The sequence below is a fragment of the Vicia villosa genome, linkage group LG1 (assembly GCF_029867415.1).
Source record: "Vicia villosa cultivar HV-30 ecotype Madison, WI linkage group LG1, Vvil1.0, whole genome shotgun sequence".
Taxonomy (NCBI): Eukaryota; Viridiplantae; Streptophyta; class Magnoliopsida; order Fabales; family Fabaceae; genus Vicia; species Vicia villosa.
Genome location: NC_081180.1, coordinates 151,302,281 through 151,322,874, shown reverse-complemented (window position 1 = coordinate 151,322,874; position 20,594 = coordinate 151,302,281). Strand labels below are relative to the sequence as shown.

At 35.7% G+C, this 20,594-nt stretch overlaps 1 protein-coding gene across 3 annotated transcripts; it reads right to left on the bottom strand.

The window, feature by feature from the left end:
- Positions 1–1,052: 1,052 nt before the first annotated feature.
- Positions 1,053–19,957, bottom strand: LOC131644465 (legumin J-like). 3 transcript variants are annotated; one of them, XM_058914977.1, is made up of 3 exons: positions 19,342–19,954; positions 1,599–2,321; positions 1,053–1,490 (listed from the first exon to the last, which is right to left on the bottom strand). In XM_058914977.1, the coding sequence occupies exons 1-3, from the start codon at positions 19,903–19,905 to the stop codon at positions 1,113–1,115; spliced, it is 1,665 nt and encodes a 554-aa protein (XP_058770960.1). In that variant the 5' UTR covers positions 19,906–19,954; the 3' UTR covers positions 1,053–1,112. The 3 variants fall into 3 exon arrangements, with proteins under 3 accessions (XP_058770960.1, XP_058770959.1, XP_058770961.1); XM_058914976.1 differs by lacking the exon at positions 19,342–19,954 and adding an exon at positions 2,462–3,076; XM_058914978.1 differs by lacking the exons at positions 1,053–1,490; positions 1,599–2,321 and adding exons at positions 18,053–18,575; positions 18,672–19,205 and having other exon boundaries at positions 19,342–19,957.
- Positions 19,958–20,594: the final 637 nt, after the last annotated feature.

The following is a 20,594-nucleotide window of genomic DNA, read 5'->3' as shown; positions in this document are numbered from 1 at the left end:
CTTCACATCAATATTTTCAAGATCAAGAATCAGCTTGTTGAACATATCCAACTGCTCAGCCAATACTTTGTCTTCAATCATCTTGAATGAATACAAAGCTTGCTTCAGGTAGAGTCGATTTACCAGCGATTTGGTCATATACAAACTTTCAAGTTTCACCCATAACCCTGATGCCGTTGTCTCCTTTGATACCTGCCGGAGAACCTTATCACCAAGGCTCAACAAAATTGCGCTGTGTGCTTTCTCGATCATATTCGTCTTCTCCGCTGCCGTCAATTCTGCATTCATGGCTGTCTCTCCCTTCAACGCTTCCAAACAACCCTGCTGAACCAGTAGGGCTTTCATCTTCAAGCGCCACAGACCGAAATCATTCACTCCGGTGAACTTTTCAATCTCATACTTTGTTGAAGGCATCTTCTCCACGCTCACAGCACCAATTTGTTGTGAATTCAATGCCAAGAACAAAGTATAAAACAAGGAAGAAGAGGAACACAAAAATTGGTTATAACTGCTATTCTTTTACTTTCTCTTAAAACAAGATTACAAGTTTACAAGAATAACAAATAACCTCTCTCACCCTAAATTAGGATTTGCAGCTTAGCAATGATGAGAGACTAGTATGCTATTTATAATAAAACCTAACATACTAACTAATTGGCTTTTTCAGCAAGGCCCATTACACAAGCCAACTTAATAAACAAGCTAACTTAACAAATTAGGGTTTAAACACTAAAACCTAATTTAACATGCTAACAACCCTAGCATCTTCGACATCTGCATGCTAAACCCATCTTTGACTACAGCATGCACACTTCGACACCAGCATGTGAACAATCCTTCGACTTCATGCTTAACTCTGTCGAACTGTCGAACCAAGAAGCTACCCTTCGACAATACTAGAGTTCGATCCAATATCTCACATGATTCAAACAAACATATAAGCAATAGTAAAAAAGTGTATGCATTTTATTATGGATAATAAGGCCATACTTTATTATTTTATTATCGGAACTGAAGTTCTTCATTACAGTACATTCAAAACTTATTTTATCATTATTATTAAAGACATGGCGACCCTCTCATTTTTGCATTGCATTATGCATAGCATCATCTTAATGAGATTGAGATTCCGACTGAGGGTGAACCAGAGGGCTACGGTTTCCACTGAGCTTTAACTCGGTGACTTGGCGTTGACGAAGACCAAAAGCATTTGCAAGAACCTCTGCAGGAGTGGCCCTAAACACCTGTTGAACGTGGTTAACAGCAGCTCTGTCATTTGTCTTGAACACAACATACTCAAGTCCTTCATCCTCCCCAGCTTGTTCCGCCACCACAAAGTTTTGTGGTACCACTACCAACTGTCCCTTTCTCACCTTGTTGTCGAACACCGCGTTTCCTTGGGAGTTCACAATCCTAACTCTTCCTTCTCCCCTTATCACGTATAGCAGACTGTTCGCGTTTATGTTCCAGTGTGGAGCATATATACCATTCTGCATATACATACATACATGTTAGTGATTAGTTCATAATATTTCATTTATTTCAATAATCTTCTTATGGAAATATACACATAGTTAAATAGTTAGCGCTATACATACCCTGTAAAGACGGACATATTCAGCACTGAGGCGTAAATTGCGGAGGATTGGAAGGGTCAAACTGTTCGCAGTGCTGATACGGCCGGCACGTGGGTTATAGAGGTCAGCACGGGCAGGGTGAGCAATGTTCTCGCGAATTTTGACACTACAGATAGTTTCTTCCAAACCATTCTTTCCACCCTCACTTCTTCGTATCTCCTCCTTCTCCTCTTCTTGTTCATCTTCTCTTTGTTCATGTGATCCGTGTTTCTCTTCTTTACTCTCTTTTCTCCACCATCTACGACTCTCATGACTGCGGGATTCATCTTCTTCCTCCCCTTCTTCTTTACTATGTTTGTGTCGTCTTGATTCTTGTTCTTCTTCTCGACTAGGGGATTCATATTCTTCTTCCTCCTCTCTGTGAGAATGACTTTGTTCTCTTTCTTCATCTTCTTCCTGCCCCTCAGGGTTAATAATGCGGAGACCTCCCTCAACTCTCACAATTTGACTCCTTTTGTCTCTTGGAGATCGAAGTCTCTTAGCTGTATCCTCCTCGGTGTTGAATGTTTGTGCTAAAAACTCGGAGCTGAAGCCACTCAGCACGCTGTTACCTTCATTTTCTTCTTGTTGGTGTTTTCCAGCCCTACGTCCAACTGGTAAACCGGGTCTTTGTTGTTGTCTCTCTTGTTGTTCTTCCTGTGATTCAGGGAACTCTACCTCTGGGTTCCCACCGAGGTAAAATACCTGAAAAACACATATTTACATGGGAGTTGATTGAGTGTAACATATTATACATCATAAAAATTTAAAGTTCTAATCACAAGAGCATACCATAAGGACACTTTATAACAGACAATATAATGTATAGTTACAGTATTACTTACTCTGGGGGTTGAATCGAGCTGGTTTGCAATGTTGGAAGTGTCGAGAAGACTAACGGCAACAAGAGGTTCATCGCCATGGTTATATGTCCAATAAGGAATTCCTGATGGAATGGCAATGATGTCACCTTTTCTGAATCGGCGAATCTTCTGGTGACTGTCTCGTTGTTGCTGTCTAGATTCTTGTCTAGTTTGTGATGAACGTGGTTCTTCATAAGTCTCGGGACAACCAGGAATTGTAAGTCCAATAACACCCTTTCCTTGGATGATGAAAATCATCTGTGGAGAGGGTGAGAAGGACGGCAAGTGGAGTCCATTAGGGTCGATGGTGCGTCTGATAAGAGTCACACCGGCACATCTTAGCTCAGGGTGATTTGGATTCCATGTCTCAGTGAGACCAGCTTCGGACTCAACACGGTGGTCTGGTTCCAATGCATTGATACTATCTAGCTGGCATTGGTTGAGCCTGTCAAACTCAGAGCGAGTTGCAAAACATGCGCTTGCAAAGAGTAGCAAGGAAAATGAAAACAAAGATAGAAAAGGTTTGGACATTGTGACTGTGATCATAAACTACTAATGAAAGATTTGTGAGTGAAGTAGTGAAGTGGTGAAGTGGAGAAGCTGTGGTGTGGTGATTTATAGGAAGAGGGAGAGAGTAAGAGAGGAACACGTGTGACAAAAAGTGTGTGACATTGTTCAGCATGCATGGCTATGGAATCCTAATAAGGTACACATCATATGAAGGACGCGGCGTAGGTGACCGCTTCAATCATTCTTCAGAGATAGATAATTAGTATATATCCAAATACCACAGTAAGACAGAATGTATATTTGTTGCTATTCTTATACGTGGAGACGTGTATGCAGTAAAATGAAATGAGACAAAATAAATGTAGCAGGGGATGGTCCCATACAATTATCTAGTTCTCTTCTCTGCATATCTCTCACTATAATTCAATTATTAATTTACTGTCCTGAGCATATATTAATCCACTCCATACTATTTTTTTACTGCAATAACAGAACTGTGTATTACTTGTTAATATGGTTTAGAAAGACTTGTCATTCTTTTTATTATTCTCTTTTTCTTGAAAAATAACTTATTTACTGATGTCACTTTCTCTTGAATTAATAACTGTATCATGCACGAGTTTATACCTAAATAACTTTTAAAGGTAAACTGAATATTAAATTTCACATCTAGACACTTATGTTTCACATAGCATCAATCACTCGATACTGATGAATATGTAGTGTATAGTTAGGGTGTGACTGTGAGGAGAATGTATTTTTCAGGAAAATAAGCTTTTGTATAGTTGGTGGGTATTGATTTGAGAAATTGGTACAAATGAGAGAATAAAATATTTTTAGAGGGGCTTTAACTTCTCTTTAGAATTAGAATTAGGAGTACCTTTTTCTGCATGCATCTTTCAGCTAATGGAGATTTCTTACAAGCATTTTTCATTGCATTTTAATAGCATACAGGCTCGTGCTTTGCCGCTGGTTTCTTAGATGGTATGTCAAAACATTCATAATAGCAAAAATGAAGTTCCATTTTTTTTGGCAAATTCAATTATGTAACATCAATTTTCTAGTAAATGGTGCAAAAAGAAAAGAATCGTGTGTTGTGATTAATAAGTTGTTTTTCTTATAAACTTTAATATTCTATATAAGATTATTGAATGAGATAATTTACTTGAGTAATTTATTCTTACACCATATTTATACACCAATACTTACAGCAAACACTGTTCACCGTATTTATACGGTGAACAGTAAAATAATAATATTTATAAAAAATATTTTTTATTTTTAAAATTACGGACAACACTGTTCATGTACGAACGTGCATTAACCAACTTTATTACTGCATTAACCAAGTTTTTACACTGCATTAGCCAAGTTTGATAACTGCTAAAAATTATTTTTAACACCTGGATGTTGCATTAACCAACTTCATTACTGCATTGACCAGGTTTTTACACTGCATTAACCAAATTTGGTGACTACTGTAAAGTGTAAAGTACTGTTCAACCAAACTTGGTTAATGCAGGGTAAAAACTTGGGTAATGTGGTAATGAAGTTGGCTAATGCGACATCCAGGTACTAAAAATATTTTTTAGCTTTCATCAAACTTGGTTAATGCAGTGTAAACATTTGGTTAATGCAGTAATGAAGTTGGATAATGCACGTCCGTACATGAACAGTGTTTTTTTTTTGTAAGCAAGGATATATTAATAAAGAGAACTAAGGGTTCTCAAAGCCTTTTTACACAAGAACGGACAAGATCCGTAAAAAAGGGGAAATTACAAATCAATTAGAATTACGAAAGATAAAACAAAGGATCTTTGTTAAATTCGTAAAAACTACAAATGGAATGAGTAATATCCCCTATAAAGCTCCACTTCCAAGCCAAAGATTTAATACCTCATACCGTATTATTCACATTCCAAACTTCATTTCTAAAACAAATACCATTCCTAATTAGCCAAAGGAACCAAACGGTTGCTAACCAAACTACACCTATTTTTCCTCCTTTCACCTTTTTTTTTTTTACAAAAAAGGGACCAATCCGAGAAACATGAAAAACAATCTTCATCCAACTCTCCCACCTCCTTTCCAATCCAAACCGCCACCTCCCTCCACACTATCTCCACCGAATTACAACCAAAAAAAGAATGTTCTCTATTTTCCGGATTAATACCACAAAAAACACAAAAAGTATTATCCAAAGACAAAGCAATGTTCCTATGAACTAATTGATCCTTTGTTGGGAGCCTATTAAGAAAAAGCCTCCAACCAAAAGCCTTAATTTTGTAAGGGACCTCCATCTTCCAAATTAAGGCTAAAGCATTATCGAATCTATTAGGCGGTCCCAACGGAATAAAATTTTCCGCATAAAAATTATAACAAGATGCCACCGAAAAAGATCCATCCGCGGTTAAATCCCAACCAATCTCATCCTTCCTCTCTAAATCCACTTCAAAACCCTCAATGTGATTACGAAAAGAATCAAAAACCACACTAAGAGAAGGTTCGGAAAGATGAAGAGAATTTATTCCACAATTACCCCACTTCCAACAACCGTTAACCCAACCACCCATACTCGCCACCGACACCATCTTCAAACTAGAAACCGAATATAACACCGAAAATTTTTCTTTCAAAGAGACCTCATCGCACCATCTCGCTTCCCAAAACGGTGTTGAAAAGCCATTACCAATCTTGAAACGACAAAAAGACACAAAAGGATCGGTGTAGTCTTCCTTCCCTAACGACATAAGATCCTTCCACCAAATAGAATAAGATGAAGAAGAAGAAGAAGATGGTAAAAAACAAGGAAACATACCTCCACCAAAACTCTTCAAAGAGATGTCACCATATCGAGCTTTCAAAATATTGTACCACACCGAATTTCGGCCTTCTAAGATCCTCCACCTCCACTTATTAAGAAGAGCCGAATTGAACGTCAAAATATTTTTAATACCGAGCCCTCCCTTGTCGAGAGGTAGACACACGTCCTTCCAACTAACCCAATGAATCCTCCTTTTGTTGTCATCCATCACTCCTCCCCAAAGAAAATTACTTTGCATTCTAGTAAATTCCTTTGCAACACAAACCGACATTTTGTGAAAAGACATAGTAAAGATGGAAAGCGAACCAAGAATGGATTTCAAAAGAGTGATCCTTCCTCCCAACGAGAGAAAGCGATTCTTCCAACCCGATAGTCGTTTCTTCATCTTAGCCAAGAGATGAGTCCAAGATGAGAAACTCCTAGGATTACAACCATTAACAATACCAAGAAACAAGAATTTACTTTCTTCCACTCTACCTGAAAGAACATACGATGCGGCATCGAGAAAATTATTAGTCATATTAATTCCAATCAATTTGCTCTTATGATAATTAATCCCTAAGCCCGAAGCCAACTCAAAAGCTTTTAAAACCACTTTGATAGCCCACACTTGCCTCTAAGAGCCTTCCCCCGCCATTAAAGTGTCATCCGCGAATTGGAGAATATCCACCGTACTACTACCATTAATACCCATCCCACTAAATTCACCAATCTCACTAGATTTCCTCACAAGACCCGCCAAACCTTCGGCAACAATAACAAAGAGGAAAGGCGATAAAGGATCTCCTTGTCTAAGACCTTTCTCCACCTCAAACTCCTTTGTCGGACTTCCATTTACTAACACCGAAATACTACTTTGAAAGATCAACATTTCCATCCACCTTTTCCACTTTGGACCGAACCCCATCCTATTTAGCATGTATCTTAGGAAATTCCAAGAAACATTATCATAGGCCTTTTCGAAATCCACTTTAAAAAAGAGACAACTACGTCCCTCTTTCTTAGCAAAATCCACCAACTCATTTGCCACCAACAACCCATCAAGAAGGTGACGATCCGGAACAAAAGCACTTTGACAAGTAGAGATAATCGAGTGAAGTAAAATTTCAATCTTCCCGCTAAAATCTTCGAGACAACTTTATACATACACCCCACTAAGCAAATAGGTCTATAATCATCCAAAGAGGTCGGATTTTGAGATTTCGGCACCAAAGTCAAAAACGAGGAGACAATAGCTTTGGAAATTCTTCCTCCGGTGTAGAAGTAATTAATGAAATTCATAAAATCCTCCTTTAGAATGTGCCAACACTTCTTTAAAATTAAACACTTCTTTAGAACAGTGTTGTCCGTGTAACACCCCATATTTTCCGTTTATTAATTTAATTTGGATTTAAATTAAATAATTGGAATTTTAGTATTTTAATTTGGATTTAACTAGAAAATTATGGAATAAGAGCTATTGGGCTTATGGCGTAATGTTAGTAAAAGAAGGGTGCTATTTGGTTAAGCCTTTTACTAAGTTGAGTTCATTTTATTTTATTTTTCATAAAATAAGAAAAGAGCCATTTGGAGAGAAAAAGGAAGAACACGTGAAAGAGCAAAGGAGAGAAGAAGAAGAAGAAGAAGAGGAAGAAGGGAACCTTCAAGAACATCCATCGAAGTAAGGGGGGACTCTTCCTTTTAGTATCTCTTATGCGGTCTTAAGGGATAGGTAGATTGATGTATGGTTTGGTCCGATTAGATATTGGGATTGTTAGGTTAGGGTGTTATAGTTTGGATTGAATTGATGCAATTTGTGTGATCTATTAGATAATAATGAGTTTGAATGATGTTTGGTGGTGTATGATTGAATGTATGATGATTGTATGCCTGTATATGTTGTTTAAACTCGATTTTGGACTGAAAATAGGTAGAATCCCAGGATCTGCCGCAGACCTGAGAATTGGTAAAATCGGAGGGGGGTCCGCTGAGCGGAGGACCCGACCTGGTTAGCTTCTGTCTAACGTCGCTAGAGGTCTGCTGAGTGGAGGTCGGGAGGAATTCGCTTCTGCCTCGCGTCGCTAAGCGAACCTTGTTGTGCAGGGATTTTTCTAAAACTTTAAAATGGTGTATCTTTTGATTCGTGAATCCTTTCTTAGTGTCGTTTTGGGCGTTGTGCGAGTAATTAAATGTTTTATATGATGAATGATGAATATGGGCAGTGGACGACTTTATTTATTTAAAACTCGATTTAATTACTTGATGAGAATTGAACATTGTGTGCATATGAGATAGGTGTGACAATGTATTTGATGTGGTGATGAATTGGTTGTGATTATTATTATGATTGTGATGAATGCATGACTATTTGAATGATATTGAAAACATGTACATACTTATTCGGTGACGTGGTGTTGATATGAGTTGTTCATCGTGATTCGGTGATGTTTTTAAGTATGTTATGTGTGTTTCATTCATTCATATGCATTTGGTGATGGATTCCAGTGATGTTTGGATCGATGGTGGACATAATTCCCATTGTGCGGAATTTGTGTCGGTGGGCCGTATCTCGATGAGGCGTAGACCGTTCAGGTGGATTGATTCCACGGTTTATTGGTACCACATGCATAGTGTCAGTTGTGTCATATGCATTTTGTCATAACATGATTGTATGGATTTCTGTGTTATGTGTTGTAATCTATTATTGTACGAATTGATGAATAATAGATGTGAATCTGAATATGTATAATTGGGTGAACGGTATATTATGATGCTTGTTGCTTATGAATTGCATAATATTTACTAATTGAGAATGAGACTCACCCTTACATGTTGTCATTTTCAGATTGAGGAGTAGCGGCATTAGTGCTCGGTGAGGATGACTCGTAGAGTTTATCCGTTTATGTTGGGTCGTGTAAGTCATGCTCTGATCTTGTAACACTGGGGAACGATAGTTTTAGAGTTTTATGAGATTATTCTATTTTATTTGGTGATGAATTGTGTTTCCATTTGGTTGTATTTGATGATGTTTCTTATTTCGCTGTGATAAACATGATTATGTTTTGGTGAACCGTTTCCTAATGAAGCATGACTTTGACCGTGGTTGGTTTATTTATTTTAAATAATTGTGGCACCCTTGTGTTTATGTTTTTACTCTGATATATTTATTTAATTTGCCGTGGGGTTTAGAAGGGTGTTACAGTCCGTAATTTTAAAAATAAAGAATATTTTTTATAAATATTATTATTTTATTTTGAAAAACACTGTTCATCGTATAAATACAATGAACAGTGTTTGGTGTAAGTATTGGTGTATAAATATGGTGTAAGAATAACATTACTCAATTTACTTATGTGATAATTTACTTTTGGAGGCCATTAGATATATTGGAGAGCTTTTTCTTTAGTGATTCTTTATGATCTTCGAATCTAGACTTATGGTATTGATTTATTCAAACATGAGTATAGGTTAGGTCGTATTTGAAGATGAACCTATTTTTATTTGATTGAGATATATGATCGGATGATGTTAATGTAATTGTCTTTACTCTTTCTTATTATTTAGTTATTGGTTGTGCTCATTATATATTGTTTGTTACAACACTCGATTTGATTTTGATAAATAGTGACTACTGACCCTAGGGTTATGTTGAAATATTTCTTATTTAATATTATTTATTTATTTTTGTTTAAGAGTCATTATGAGTCATTATATTACTCCTAAAATAAAGGAGTTGATTTTGTATTTTCTCTCCTATAAAAGGAGCACTCTTTTCTTTATAATAATATAACAGAAAATTATCACCCATATACTTTTCTTCATGGTATCATGAGCTCTGCTAGGGCTAGGGTGATACTGTAAAGCTTTCTCTGACGACCCATTTTTTATCCGACCCGACCGATCCAAACTATGGTGGACCATATCCAAACACCACCTCCTCCCGGAGGTTGCGGCGGCGGCAACAATAATTTTGGCCGCGGCGGTGCCAATGTCAATTCCAGCAACACCAACAACAATTCCAGTAGAGGAAGTGGATTTACCATCCCATAAATGTCTAGTTTCATGACAAAAAACAATTTTAACGGTGGATTGGGTTATGGAAGGCCTCCTAATTGGAAAAAGAAGGGTAGGGGTCGTGCACTTCAAGCAACTTCTAATCAAGAGCCAGAGTCCTCCTCAAATGCATTTCCATTCACTAAGGAACAGCTAAACCAAATGTACAAACTCCTCGAGTCTCAAACACCTTCGTGCTCCATAGCCCAGAAAGGTAACTTCCCAAAATCATCCCATCTTAGTGTCATTCCTAATCGGACATGGATTATTGATTATGGAACCATCAATCATGTGACCGATGAATCCAGTTTATTTTCTTCATATAAACCATGTGCAGGAAATTCCAAAATTAAAATAGCTGATGGCTCTCTTTCAGCCGTGGCATGAAAAGGTTCTATTGTTTTGTCTCCCTTACTAACCATCCAAGATGTGTTACATGTCCCAAATTTGTATTGCAACTTATTATTTGTCAGTAAGCTAACCACAAATAAAAATTGTCAAGCTTAGTTCTTTGAGACTCATTGTGTATTTCAGGATTTGATCTCAGGGAGGATGATTCACACTGCTAAGGAAAATGGTGGACTCTACTACTTGGAAGATGAACCAAAAACCATACATCAACTTGGACCAATAAGTATTTCTTCTGTTAAATCTTTTTTGTTTCAAATAATAAGGATGAAATTATATTGTGGCATTTAAGGTTAGGCCACCCTAGTTTTAAGTATTTAAGTTCATTGTTTCCTAAACTTTTTGTTGAACAAGACATTTCCACCCTTCAATGTGAGGTTTGTGAGTTTGTTAAACATCATCGAAGTTCTTTTCTAATTCAATCTTATAAACCTTCAAAACCTTTTTCAATGATTCATAGTGATGTTTGGGGGCCTAATCGAACAACTACTTTATCCAACAAAAAATGGTTTATCACTTTCACAGATGATCATACTAGACTTTGTTGGGTATACTTGTTGAAAGAAAGGTTTGAGGTAGGTCAAATAATTCAAAAAAATTGTGAATTAGTGCAGACACAATATAACACCCAAATACAAGTGTTTAGAACTGACAATGCTACTGATTTTTTTAATAAAATTGTTGGAAATTTTTTCTTGAAAATGGAGTTGTGCATCAAAGTTCATGTGTTAACTCACCTCAACAAAATGGGATTGCAAAGAGGAAAAATTGGCACCTTCTTGAAGTTGCCCGAACACTACTTTTCTCTACCAATGTCCCTAAATATTTATGGGGTGAAGTTGTCTTGACAGCTGCACATTTAATAAACCGTATGTCATCCCGTGTTTTGAAATTTCAAACTCCTTGTAAAGTTTCTTGAAATATTTTCCAATTGCTTCAGTTCTATCTGATTTACCACTTAAAATATTTGGATGCACAACTTTTGTTCACGAACACAAGCATCTGGGTAAACTTGAACCCCGTGCAATCAAATATGTTTTTATTGGGTATTCATCTTCTCAAAAAGGTTATAAATGTTTTGATCCTAATACAAAGAAAATTTTTGTAACAACAAATGTTACTTTTTTTGAAAATAAACTTTTTTTGGTAATGATCATCTTCAGGGGGGAAACAAATGAAGATTCTCCTGAATTATTTGAAAACTTAATTATCTCAGAAGATGTGTATATATCACATAATTCTGCTCCATGTACATCTGCACCTAAAGAAAATTCCTTGAAAAAATTAGATGAACCTACTCCTTCCATGAGTAAGGGTAAATCAGAATCCGAGGCAACAAATCAAAACAAAGATCAAACAAATGTTTCTTCTGAAATTAATGAAAATGCACCAGATAAAGATCCTTATAATAAAACAAGGAAAAGATTTGAGGAAGGAAATCCAATTTGGAAAGGAAAAATTTATGCCAGAAGAAACAATGATCAAGTAGTAGAAGACCATATTCCTCAGCTTAGCCAAGAATCTGAACTGGGTGAAAGTCAACCGACTCAGACAGGTAAATCTCTCCTTGATCCTAATTCTCTATATACTGGCCTTGATGTCCCCATAGAACTTAGGAAACAATATACTGATCTTAATGTTTACATAGCCCTTAGGAAGCCAGTTAGGCCATGTACTAGGAACCTCTTGTCTAACTTTGTATCTTATTCAAGTTTGTCTCCCTCTTTTGTTGCATTTACTTCTAATCTATCTAGTGTCAAAATTCCTAATAATTTACAGAAGGCTCTAGAAATTCCAAAGTGAGGAGATGAAAGCTCTTTAAAAGAATAAAACTTGGAGTGCCACAACTATGCCGGCAGGTAAAATAACTATGGGATGTAAGTGGGTGTTCACAATAAAGTAAAATTCTGATGGATTAATCGGAAGGTACAAAGCTCGATTGGTTGCAAAAGGATTCACTCAGATTTATGGCATAGATTACTCAGAGACCTTTGCTTCTGTTGCAAAGCTTAACACAATCAGAATACTCTTATCTCTTGCTGCTAATTTAGACTGGCCTCTCCGTCAGCTAGATGTCAAAAATGCATTTCTCAATGGTGATTTAGAAGAAGAAGTATATATGGATTGTCCTCCAGGTTCCGAAGAAACCTTTGGGTCACAGGTGTGTAAACTAAAGAAGTCCTTGTACAGGTTGAAACAATCTTTGAGAGCTTGGTTTGAAAAGTTTACTCAGTCTGTGAAGAAACAGGATTATACTCAAGGACAAGCAGATCATACTTTATTCACAAATTTGAGTCAAAATGGAATGATAATTGTTTTGATAGTCTATGTTGATGATATTATTCTTACAGGTAATGATGAGATAGAAATGGAGAGATTAAAAAGAAACTTAGCATCATTTTTTGAAATCAAAGACTTGGGTCCCCTCAAGTATTTCCTTGGCATGGAAGTAGCAAGGTCAAAAAAAGTAATTGTTGTTTCACAGAGAAAATATGTTCTTAATCTCCTACAGCAGACCGTTATGAGTGGTTGTAAGCCTGTTGACACACCGATGGACCAAAGAGCCAAACTTTGGGAAAAAGGGGACACACCTGTTGACACTGGAAGATATTAGAGGTTGGTTGGAAAATCAATATATTTGGCTCATACTCGTCCTGACATTGCTTTCTCTGTTAGTGTTGTGAGTCAATTCATGCATGCACCATATGAAGAACACCTTGAAGCAGTGCACAAAATCTTGAGATACTTAAAAGAAACTCCTGGAAAAGGGTTATTCTTCAAGAAGACCAATGATAAAAATGTAGAAATATTCACTTATGCACATTGGGCAGGGTCCATTATTGATAGAAAATCAACTTCAGGTTATTGCACATATGTGTGGGGGAACCTAGTGACTTGGAGAAGCAAAAGACAAGGAGTAGTTGCAAGAAGTAGTGTTGAAGAGTAGTTTGGAGCAATGGCCCAAGGAAATTATGAAGGTATGTGGATTCTCAAAGTCCTAAAAGAACTGAAGATAGAGGTAGAACTTCCATTGAAATTGTATTGTGACAACAAGGCAGCTAAAAGCATAGCTCATAATCCGGTTCAATATGATCGTACAAAACATATTGAGATCAATCGTCATTTCATCAAAGAAAAGATAGACTTTGGTACTCTCTGCTTGCCATTTATCCCTTCCAATCAACAGACCGCTAATATATTGACCAAAAGCTTGGGAAGAACAACATTTGAATACTTGATCAGCAAGTTGGGCATGATTGACATCTACGCACCAACTTGAGGGAGGTGTTGAAATATTTCTTATTTAATATTATTCATTTTCTTGTTTAAGAGTCATTATGAGTCATTATATTATTCCTCAAATAAAGGAGTTGATTTTTTATTTTTCTCTCTTATGAAAGGAGCACTCTTTTCTTTATAATAATATAATAGAAAATTATCACCCATATACTTTTCTTCAAGTTATTTATATGAACGAATTTAACTGTTGAATTCACTAATTGATTAGGGATATCATAATTAGAAATTGTGACTTTGGGACTAACGCACCTTGTTGCCTAGATTTGAGGTACAATTGGCCCAAGGGATCGGGGAATTGACGCTTAGACTAGTGAGCTGCACACCAAGGGATTGGTGTAGTGGTAGAGTTAGTTTGTTGTGTAACTCTATAGTTATTGCATGCCTATTAACGCGTGTTTCATCAATCAAGTAGAAATAGAGGATTCTTACAATAAGACTTGACCACCTTTATCATCATTGTTATAAAAACTTATCTCTTACGTTTTTGGCCAAACAACCTAAAAACCCTTATGTTTACTGTTTTTATTAACATCGCCCAACGTACCTTGTTCTAAATTTGCAATTCATGTGGAGACGAATTTATTTTTATTACTTCGACAACAAAGCTAGTACACTTCCAAGTAAATTGTCCATCAACTTGCTAGAATTATCAACAACAATCACTTAGACGACCACGGCCACCACGACCACCTCTACCTTCATTATGAAAACCAACGTGACCTCCAGATTGCACAGCTAAAGTTGATCAGTCAGAGAAATCTATGTCTATAGTAGTAGGGCGTGATTCCATAAAGGATGACTGCGTAACCTGAGAGAAAACATGAGTAAGGTTATCAACTTGCTTATTGGACAAAATTAACAATGGAATGATTGAATCAACTCATACTCTGAATCATGACCAGAAAGCCAACTCAATGCAAAAAGTTTCTTTTATTAAGTTAATATCTCTTCGACAAATGTGCATACTAAAAGAGGAATTAACTCCTCAGTATATTTCTTAAACTCCAAAAAGTAATCCATCAATTTACGCTTATCCTGTTGGGGGCAAAAAATCTCTTGTAGAAGAGCATAAATGTGAATCATATTATCAAATTTACCAAAAATAAATTTAAAAAATCCTACAATTTTGTCACAGCCTTCGACGTTATTTTTAATTTCCGTCGACATTGTTTATCCAACAACACAACATCACATACGATTTCGACTTAAAAGCTCACAAAAATACACAAAATTAATGTAGAACACCACCAAAATGCCACAAACAGTTTCTGAATCCACCAATCTTCTATGAACTCTCAAAAAACATCCAGTCTGTCCCAAAACTATAACCCTTATGCTGAAAAAAAATGTTTTATATTGCACACAAAAAAATGTTTAAAAACAACGATTTTGTTAATTTGTAAACTTTTCCATGATTCGGCCATCAATTTTTTTTCATTGCTACAACATGCTAAATCTCCCTTCTTTGAAGTTGCTGGTACGGTTCGATTATTTGTTTAACTTTTTACTACAAAGAACCCTAGTAGGCTTTATATATCATGTAGAAAGAAGAAAGAATATGAATAATCAATTAGATACACTAAAATGTATAGCAACCCCCATATTTATATTAATAGGTTACAAGAGTAATAAAAGAAAGACAAAATAGATCAAGTTCATATACTTAATATTAAACCATAGTAGTATAATATTATAATATAACTCTTAATAATGTCCAAATCAAGAATGCCTCATGGAATTAGTCAAGTGGATTTTCAGGTAAGGATTCTATGAATTATGATATCATGTTTGTTAATTAGGAATTGATTTTATCATTATAATTTGTAATTACGTGTAATTACTTATACTATTATATATAGTATAGAATGCAACAGAGAAAGGTATCAAGCTCGAATTTGTGACAATGTTTAGCCGTGAACATGGTGATCCTTTGTTTGTAGAATATGTTGATTCAAATTATGTTAGTGATATGGATGATAATAGGTCTACAACGAGATATGTCTTTACTTTAGTAGAATAACCTATTTGTTGAAAATCATCGGTTCAATCCGTAGCGCCCATGTTGACAACATAAGCATAGTGCATGGAGGCAACTTAAAGAAGCCTTATGACTTACAAGATTGGTGAGAGAATTGGGTGTTGAGCAGGGTGGAGTTCGGTTGCATTATGATAGTCAGAGTTTCATTTATTTGACAGACAATAAGGTGTATCATGTCAGGACCAAACATATTGATGTGAGATTTCAAAAGACCAGAGAGTTACTTGCATCTGGATAGATATTATTTAAAAAGGTTCATACTTGAGAAAATGCAGCTGATATGTCGTCCAAGTAAGTCATCAGTGACAAGTTCAGACATTACTTAGAATTGTTACATGTTTCTCAGTGTTAAGCACGAGGTGTACCTCCCTAATTGTCAAGATGAGTTGTCATGCAGGAAGTCTTCATAAGAGTTTGATATTTGCCAAGAAATTGTTGAATATGATTCATATTGTAGAGATTATTATGAGTATTGTTGAGATAATTATGGATAACTAGGGATTAGAGTTTAGTCAAATTGAATCCTAGTGTATATATATATATATATATATATATATATATATATATATATATATATATATATGATTCGTAACACTAAAATCCTAATTCATAAGACATATAGAAAGGGAACTATAATTGTTCTATAGACGTAGAAGTATACATTATTGGCGAAACTATAGTTGCTTTAACAAAGATTGGTCGTGTGTATTATCTTTTAATTTTGTTTATCTTTAATCTTCAATAATGATTGTTCTTGTAACTTGACTTAAGGTAAGACATCATACTAGAAACATCCTTACTCCCAGCTAGGGGTGCTCATGGACAGATAATTCATATAACCAGTCCATATGCAATTAATAACCATTTACTGTAACCGTATTTATAAACCAATCCATATAAATGGTTATATTTTTACATAACCGATTATAAAACAGGTTTATTCATAACCGTATTTTATAACCGGTTCTAAAATTTAGAACCAAATTTTAATTTAAAACTGGTTTTGAACATCAAAATAAATTTTTTATATTTGAATATTATTTTTTACGGTTATTTTAAAAAAAAAATGATTTTTCAAATTTTGAAAAAAAAAATTGTTTTTTTTTTTGAAGAAAAACAATTGATTTTCCATTTTTTTCAAAACACACTCGATTTTCGAAAAAAATTGATTTTGTTTATTCCGATAAAATGCGATTTTCGTATTTATTTAAAAATTCAATTTTTCCGTATATCCAAAAGTACTAGTTTTTTTACGAATTTAGAAATAAAACAGATTTTTTTCATATTTCCAAAAAATATCGACTTATCTTATTTTTAAAAAAATGATTTTTTTCATATTTTCAAAAAAACTCAATTTTTTCGATAAAAATAAATTTTCGGTATTTCCAAAAAAATCGACTTTTCATATTTCCAAAAAAATATTGATATTTACTATTTCGAAAAAAAAAATTAAATTTTTTTTGTATTCTTAAAAAAATTGATTTTTTATTTTTTCGTAACCAAATTTAGAAATGGTTATGATAATTTATATAACATGAATCTGGATCCTCTCCACCAGTTTCTCTCATGATCTGTGCTCCGGTGCTCCCCATCCATTCCATGTAAGCATCAATAGAATCCCTAAAGTGGAAAATGTAATCCTCGTCTAGATAGAAACTATTGGAGAGTATAAAATTATGCTTCTTGTCTGCTCAATGCAAATGACGCTTAGTTGAGAAATTTGAACAAACAAATTGAAGGCATCAATGAAAAAGAATTTCACAATGGTTCTGTTCTGTTTTTTCATGAATATTGTTTTAGATCAATATACATGAAATCTCAAGCAAGTGTTAAGAAGGCATGGCTAAAGAATGTTAATATGTAACTATTTGGGAATTAATGTATAGACATTGTGGATGAATCATCAAATTTCATTTTGGCTTAAAAAACCTACATGCTATTTCCTACTGGTAGTTGATTTTACCATGCAAAAGAAAGCAAAGAAGGTGCAAATGGGAGGTTCGTTCGAATCTTAAACTGTTCTGTCATGAACTGCTATAGGATGCCATCAATTTGGAATTCTTCTTGTAAGTCATATGGTTCTATTTATAAGAAAAAATTTCTTTTAAGATACATTAAATTATTATTATATATGTTCTTTGTAACCATATTTTTTATGAAAAGAGGTTTGCATTGCAGACTGTTGTAGGCTTGTAGCAGTTGTCCCACTTGGAGTTTTTCAACTCGGCTCATTGAAGGTATTTGCTGGAAATGAAAAACATCAGGATTTTCTTCATGAAATCGGTTTCCTGTGGATATTTAATCAATATCCAAAGGAAAAATACAGATTTCTAGAGGTGTGTTTTATATGATTCTAACAAACCTATGAGTAATGGTAGAAAGTATATCAGTGTATGCATTTTATTATGGCATTTGCAATGTGAATAAAATTAGGTGTCATTAACGGTTATTTAGATTAAGATCGGGATAATAAGGCCATACTTTATTATTTTATTATCAGAACTGAAGTTCTTCATTATAGTACATTCAAAATTATTATTAAAGACTAGATGACCCTCTCATAGTCTCATTATTGCATTACATTATGCAATATGCATAGCATGATCTCAATGAGATTGAGATTCAGACTGAGGCTGAACCAAAGGGCTGCGGTTTCCACTGCGCTTTAATTCGGTCACCTCTCGCTGACGAAGGCCAAAAGCATTTGCAAGAACCTCTGCAGGAGTGGCCCTAAACACCTGTTGTACGTGGCTAACAGCAGCTCTGTCATTTGTCTTGAACACCACATACTCTAATCCTTCTTCCTCTCCAGCTTGTTCCGCCACCACATAGTTTTGTGGTACCACCACCAACTGTCCCTTTCTCACCTTGTTGTCGAACACCGCGTTTCCTTGGGAGTTCACAATCCTAACTCTTCCTTCTCCTCTTATCACGTAGAGCAGACTGTTTGCATTTATGTTCCAGTGTGGAGCATATATACCATTCTGCATATACATACATGTTATTCATTAGTTCATTAAATTTCAATAATCTTCTCTTGGAAATATACACATTGATTAATTAGTTAGTACTATGCATACCCTGTAGAGACGAACATATTCAGCACTGAGGCGTAAATAGCGGAGGATTGGGAGAGTTAAACTGTTTGCAGTGCGGATACGACCGGCGCGTGGGTTATAGAGGTCGGCACGTGCAGGGTGAGCAATGTTCTCGCGAAGTTTGGCACTACAGATAGTTTCTTCCAAACCATTCTTACTTGCCTCCCTTCTTTGTTTCTCCTCCTCTTCTTCTTCTTCCTCCTCTCTGTGAGAGTGACTTTGTTCTTTTTCGTCTTCTTCCTGTCCCTCGGGATTAATAATGCGGAGGCCACCCTCAACTCTCACAATTTGACTCCTTTTGTCTCGTGGAGATCGAAGTCTCCTAGCTGTATCCTCTTCAGTGTTGAACGTTTGTGCTAAAAACTCTGAGCTGAAGCCACTCAGCACGCTGTTGCCTTCATTTTCTTCTTCTTGGTGCTGTCCAGCCCTACGTCCTACAGGTAAAATGTGTTGTACCTTTTGTTGTTCCTTTGTTTCAGGGAACTCCTCCTCTGGGTTCCCGCCGAGGTAAAATACCTGAAAAACACATATTTACATATTGATTGAGTATAACATATTATACATCAGAAAATTTTAAAATTCTAATCACAAGAGCATACCGTAAGAACAAATTATAACAGGCAATATAATGTATAGTTACCCTATTACTTACTCTTGGGGTTGAATCGAGTTGGTTTGCAATGTTGGAAGTGTCGAGAAGACTAATGGCAACAAGAGGTTCATCACCGTTGTTATATGTCCAATAAGGAATTCCCGATGGAATGGCAATGATATCACCTTTGCTGAAGCGACGAATCTTCTGGTGACTGTCACGTTGTTGCTTCCTGGATTCTTGTCTAGATTGTGATGAACGTGGCTGTTCATAAGTCTCAGGACAACCAGGAACTGTGAGTCCAAGAACACCCTTTCCTTGGATGATGAAAATCAACTGTGGAGAGGGTGAGAAAGATGGCAAGTGGAGTCCATTAGGGTCGATGGTGCGTCTGATAAGAGTCACACCGGCACATCTTAGCTCAGGGTGATTTGGATTCCATGTCTCAGTGAGACCCGCTTCTGACTCAACACGGTGGTCTGGTTCCAATGCATTGATGTTGTCTAACTGGCATTGGTTGAGTCTGTCAAACTCAGAGCGAGTTGCAAAACATGCACTTGCAAAGAGTAGCAAGGAAAGTGAAAACAAAGATAGAACAGGTTTGGACATTGTGATTGTGATCATAAACTACTAATGAGAGATTAATGAGTGAAGTGGTGAAGTGGAGTAGCTGTGGTTTGGTGATTTATAGGAAGATGGAAAGGGTGAGAGAGGAACACGTGTGACAGAATGTGTGACACTGTTCAGCATGCATGGCTATGGAGTCCTAATATGATACACATCATATGTGAGACGCAGCGTATGTGGCCGCTTCATTCACTCTTCACTAGTAGATGATTAGTATATATCCATATTACCACACAGAGACAGAATGAATATTTGTTGCGATTCTTATATGTGGAATCTTGTATGCAGTCTAAAGAATGGTCCCCTACAATTATCTAGTTCTCTTCTCGTTTTCGACTCTCTGCATATCTCTTGGATTCAATTATTATTAGTTTATTTACTGCCTTGAGCATATATTAACCCACTAAATATGTACTAGTACTAATAATATATTATTTCTTGATATAATTCTATCCATAATTTATTTATAAAGGCAACCATAGTCTCACCTCTACAAATTCGTTTTTACTATTGGATTAGTAAATCTCATCATCAGTTCAAGTAAGACATGGTGGAACTTAGTGATCCAATGATAAAAAATAAATTTCTGTATAATACAATATTATCTTACATGCACATAATAGACTTGAAATTTCTGTTAAGATTTAAAATTTTACTCCTAAAATTGTATGTTCAAATTCTTATTA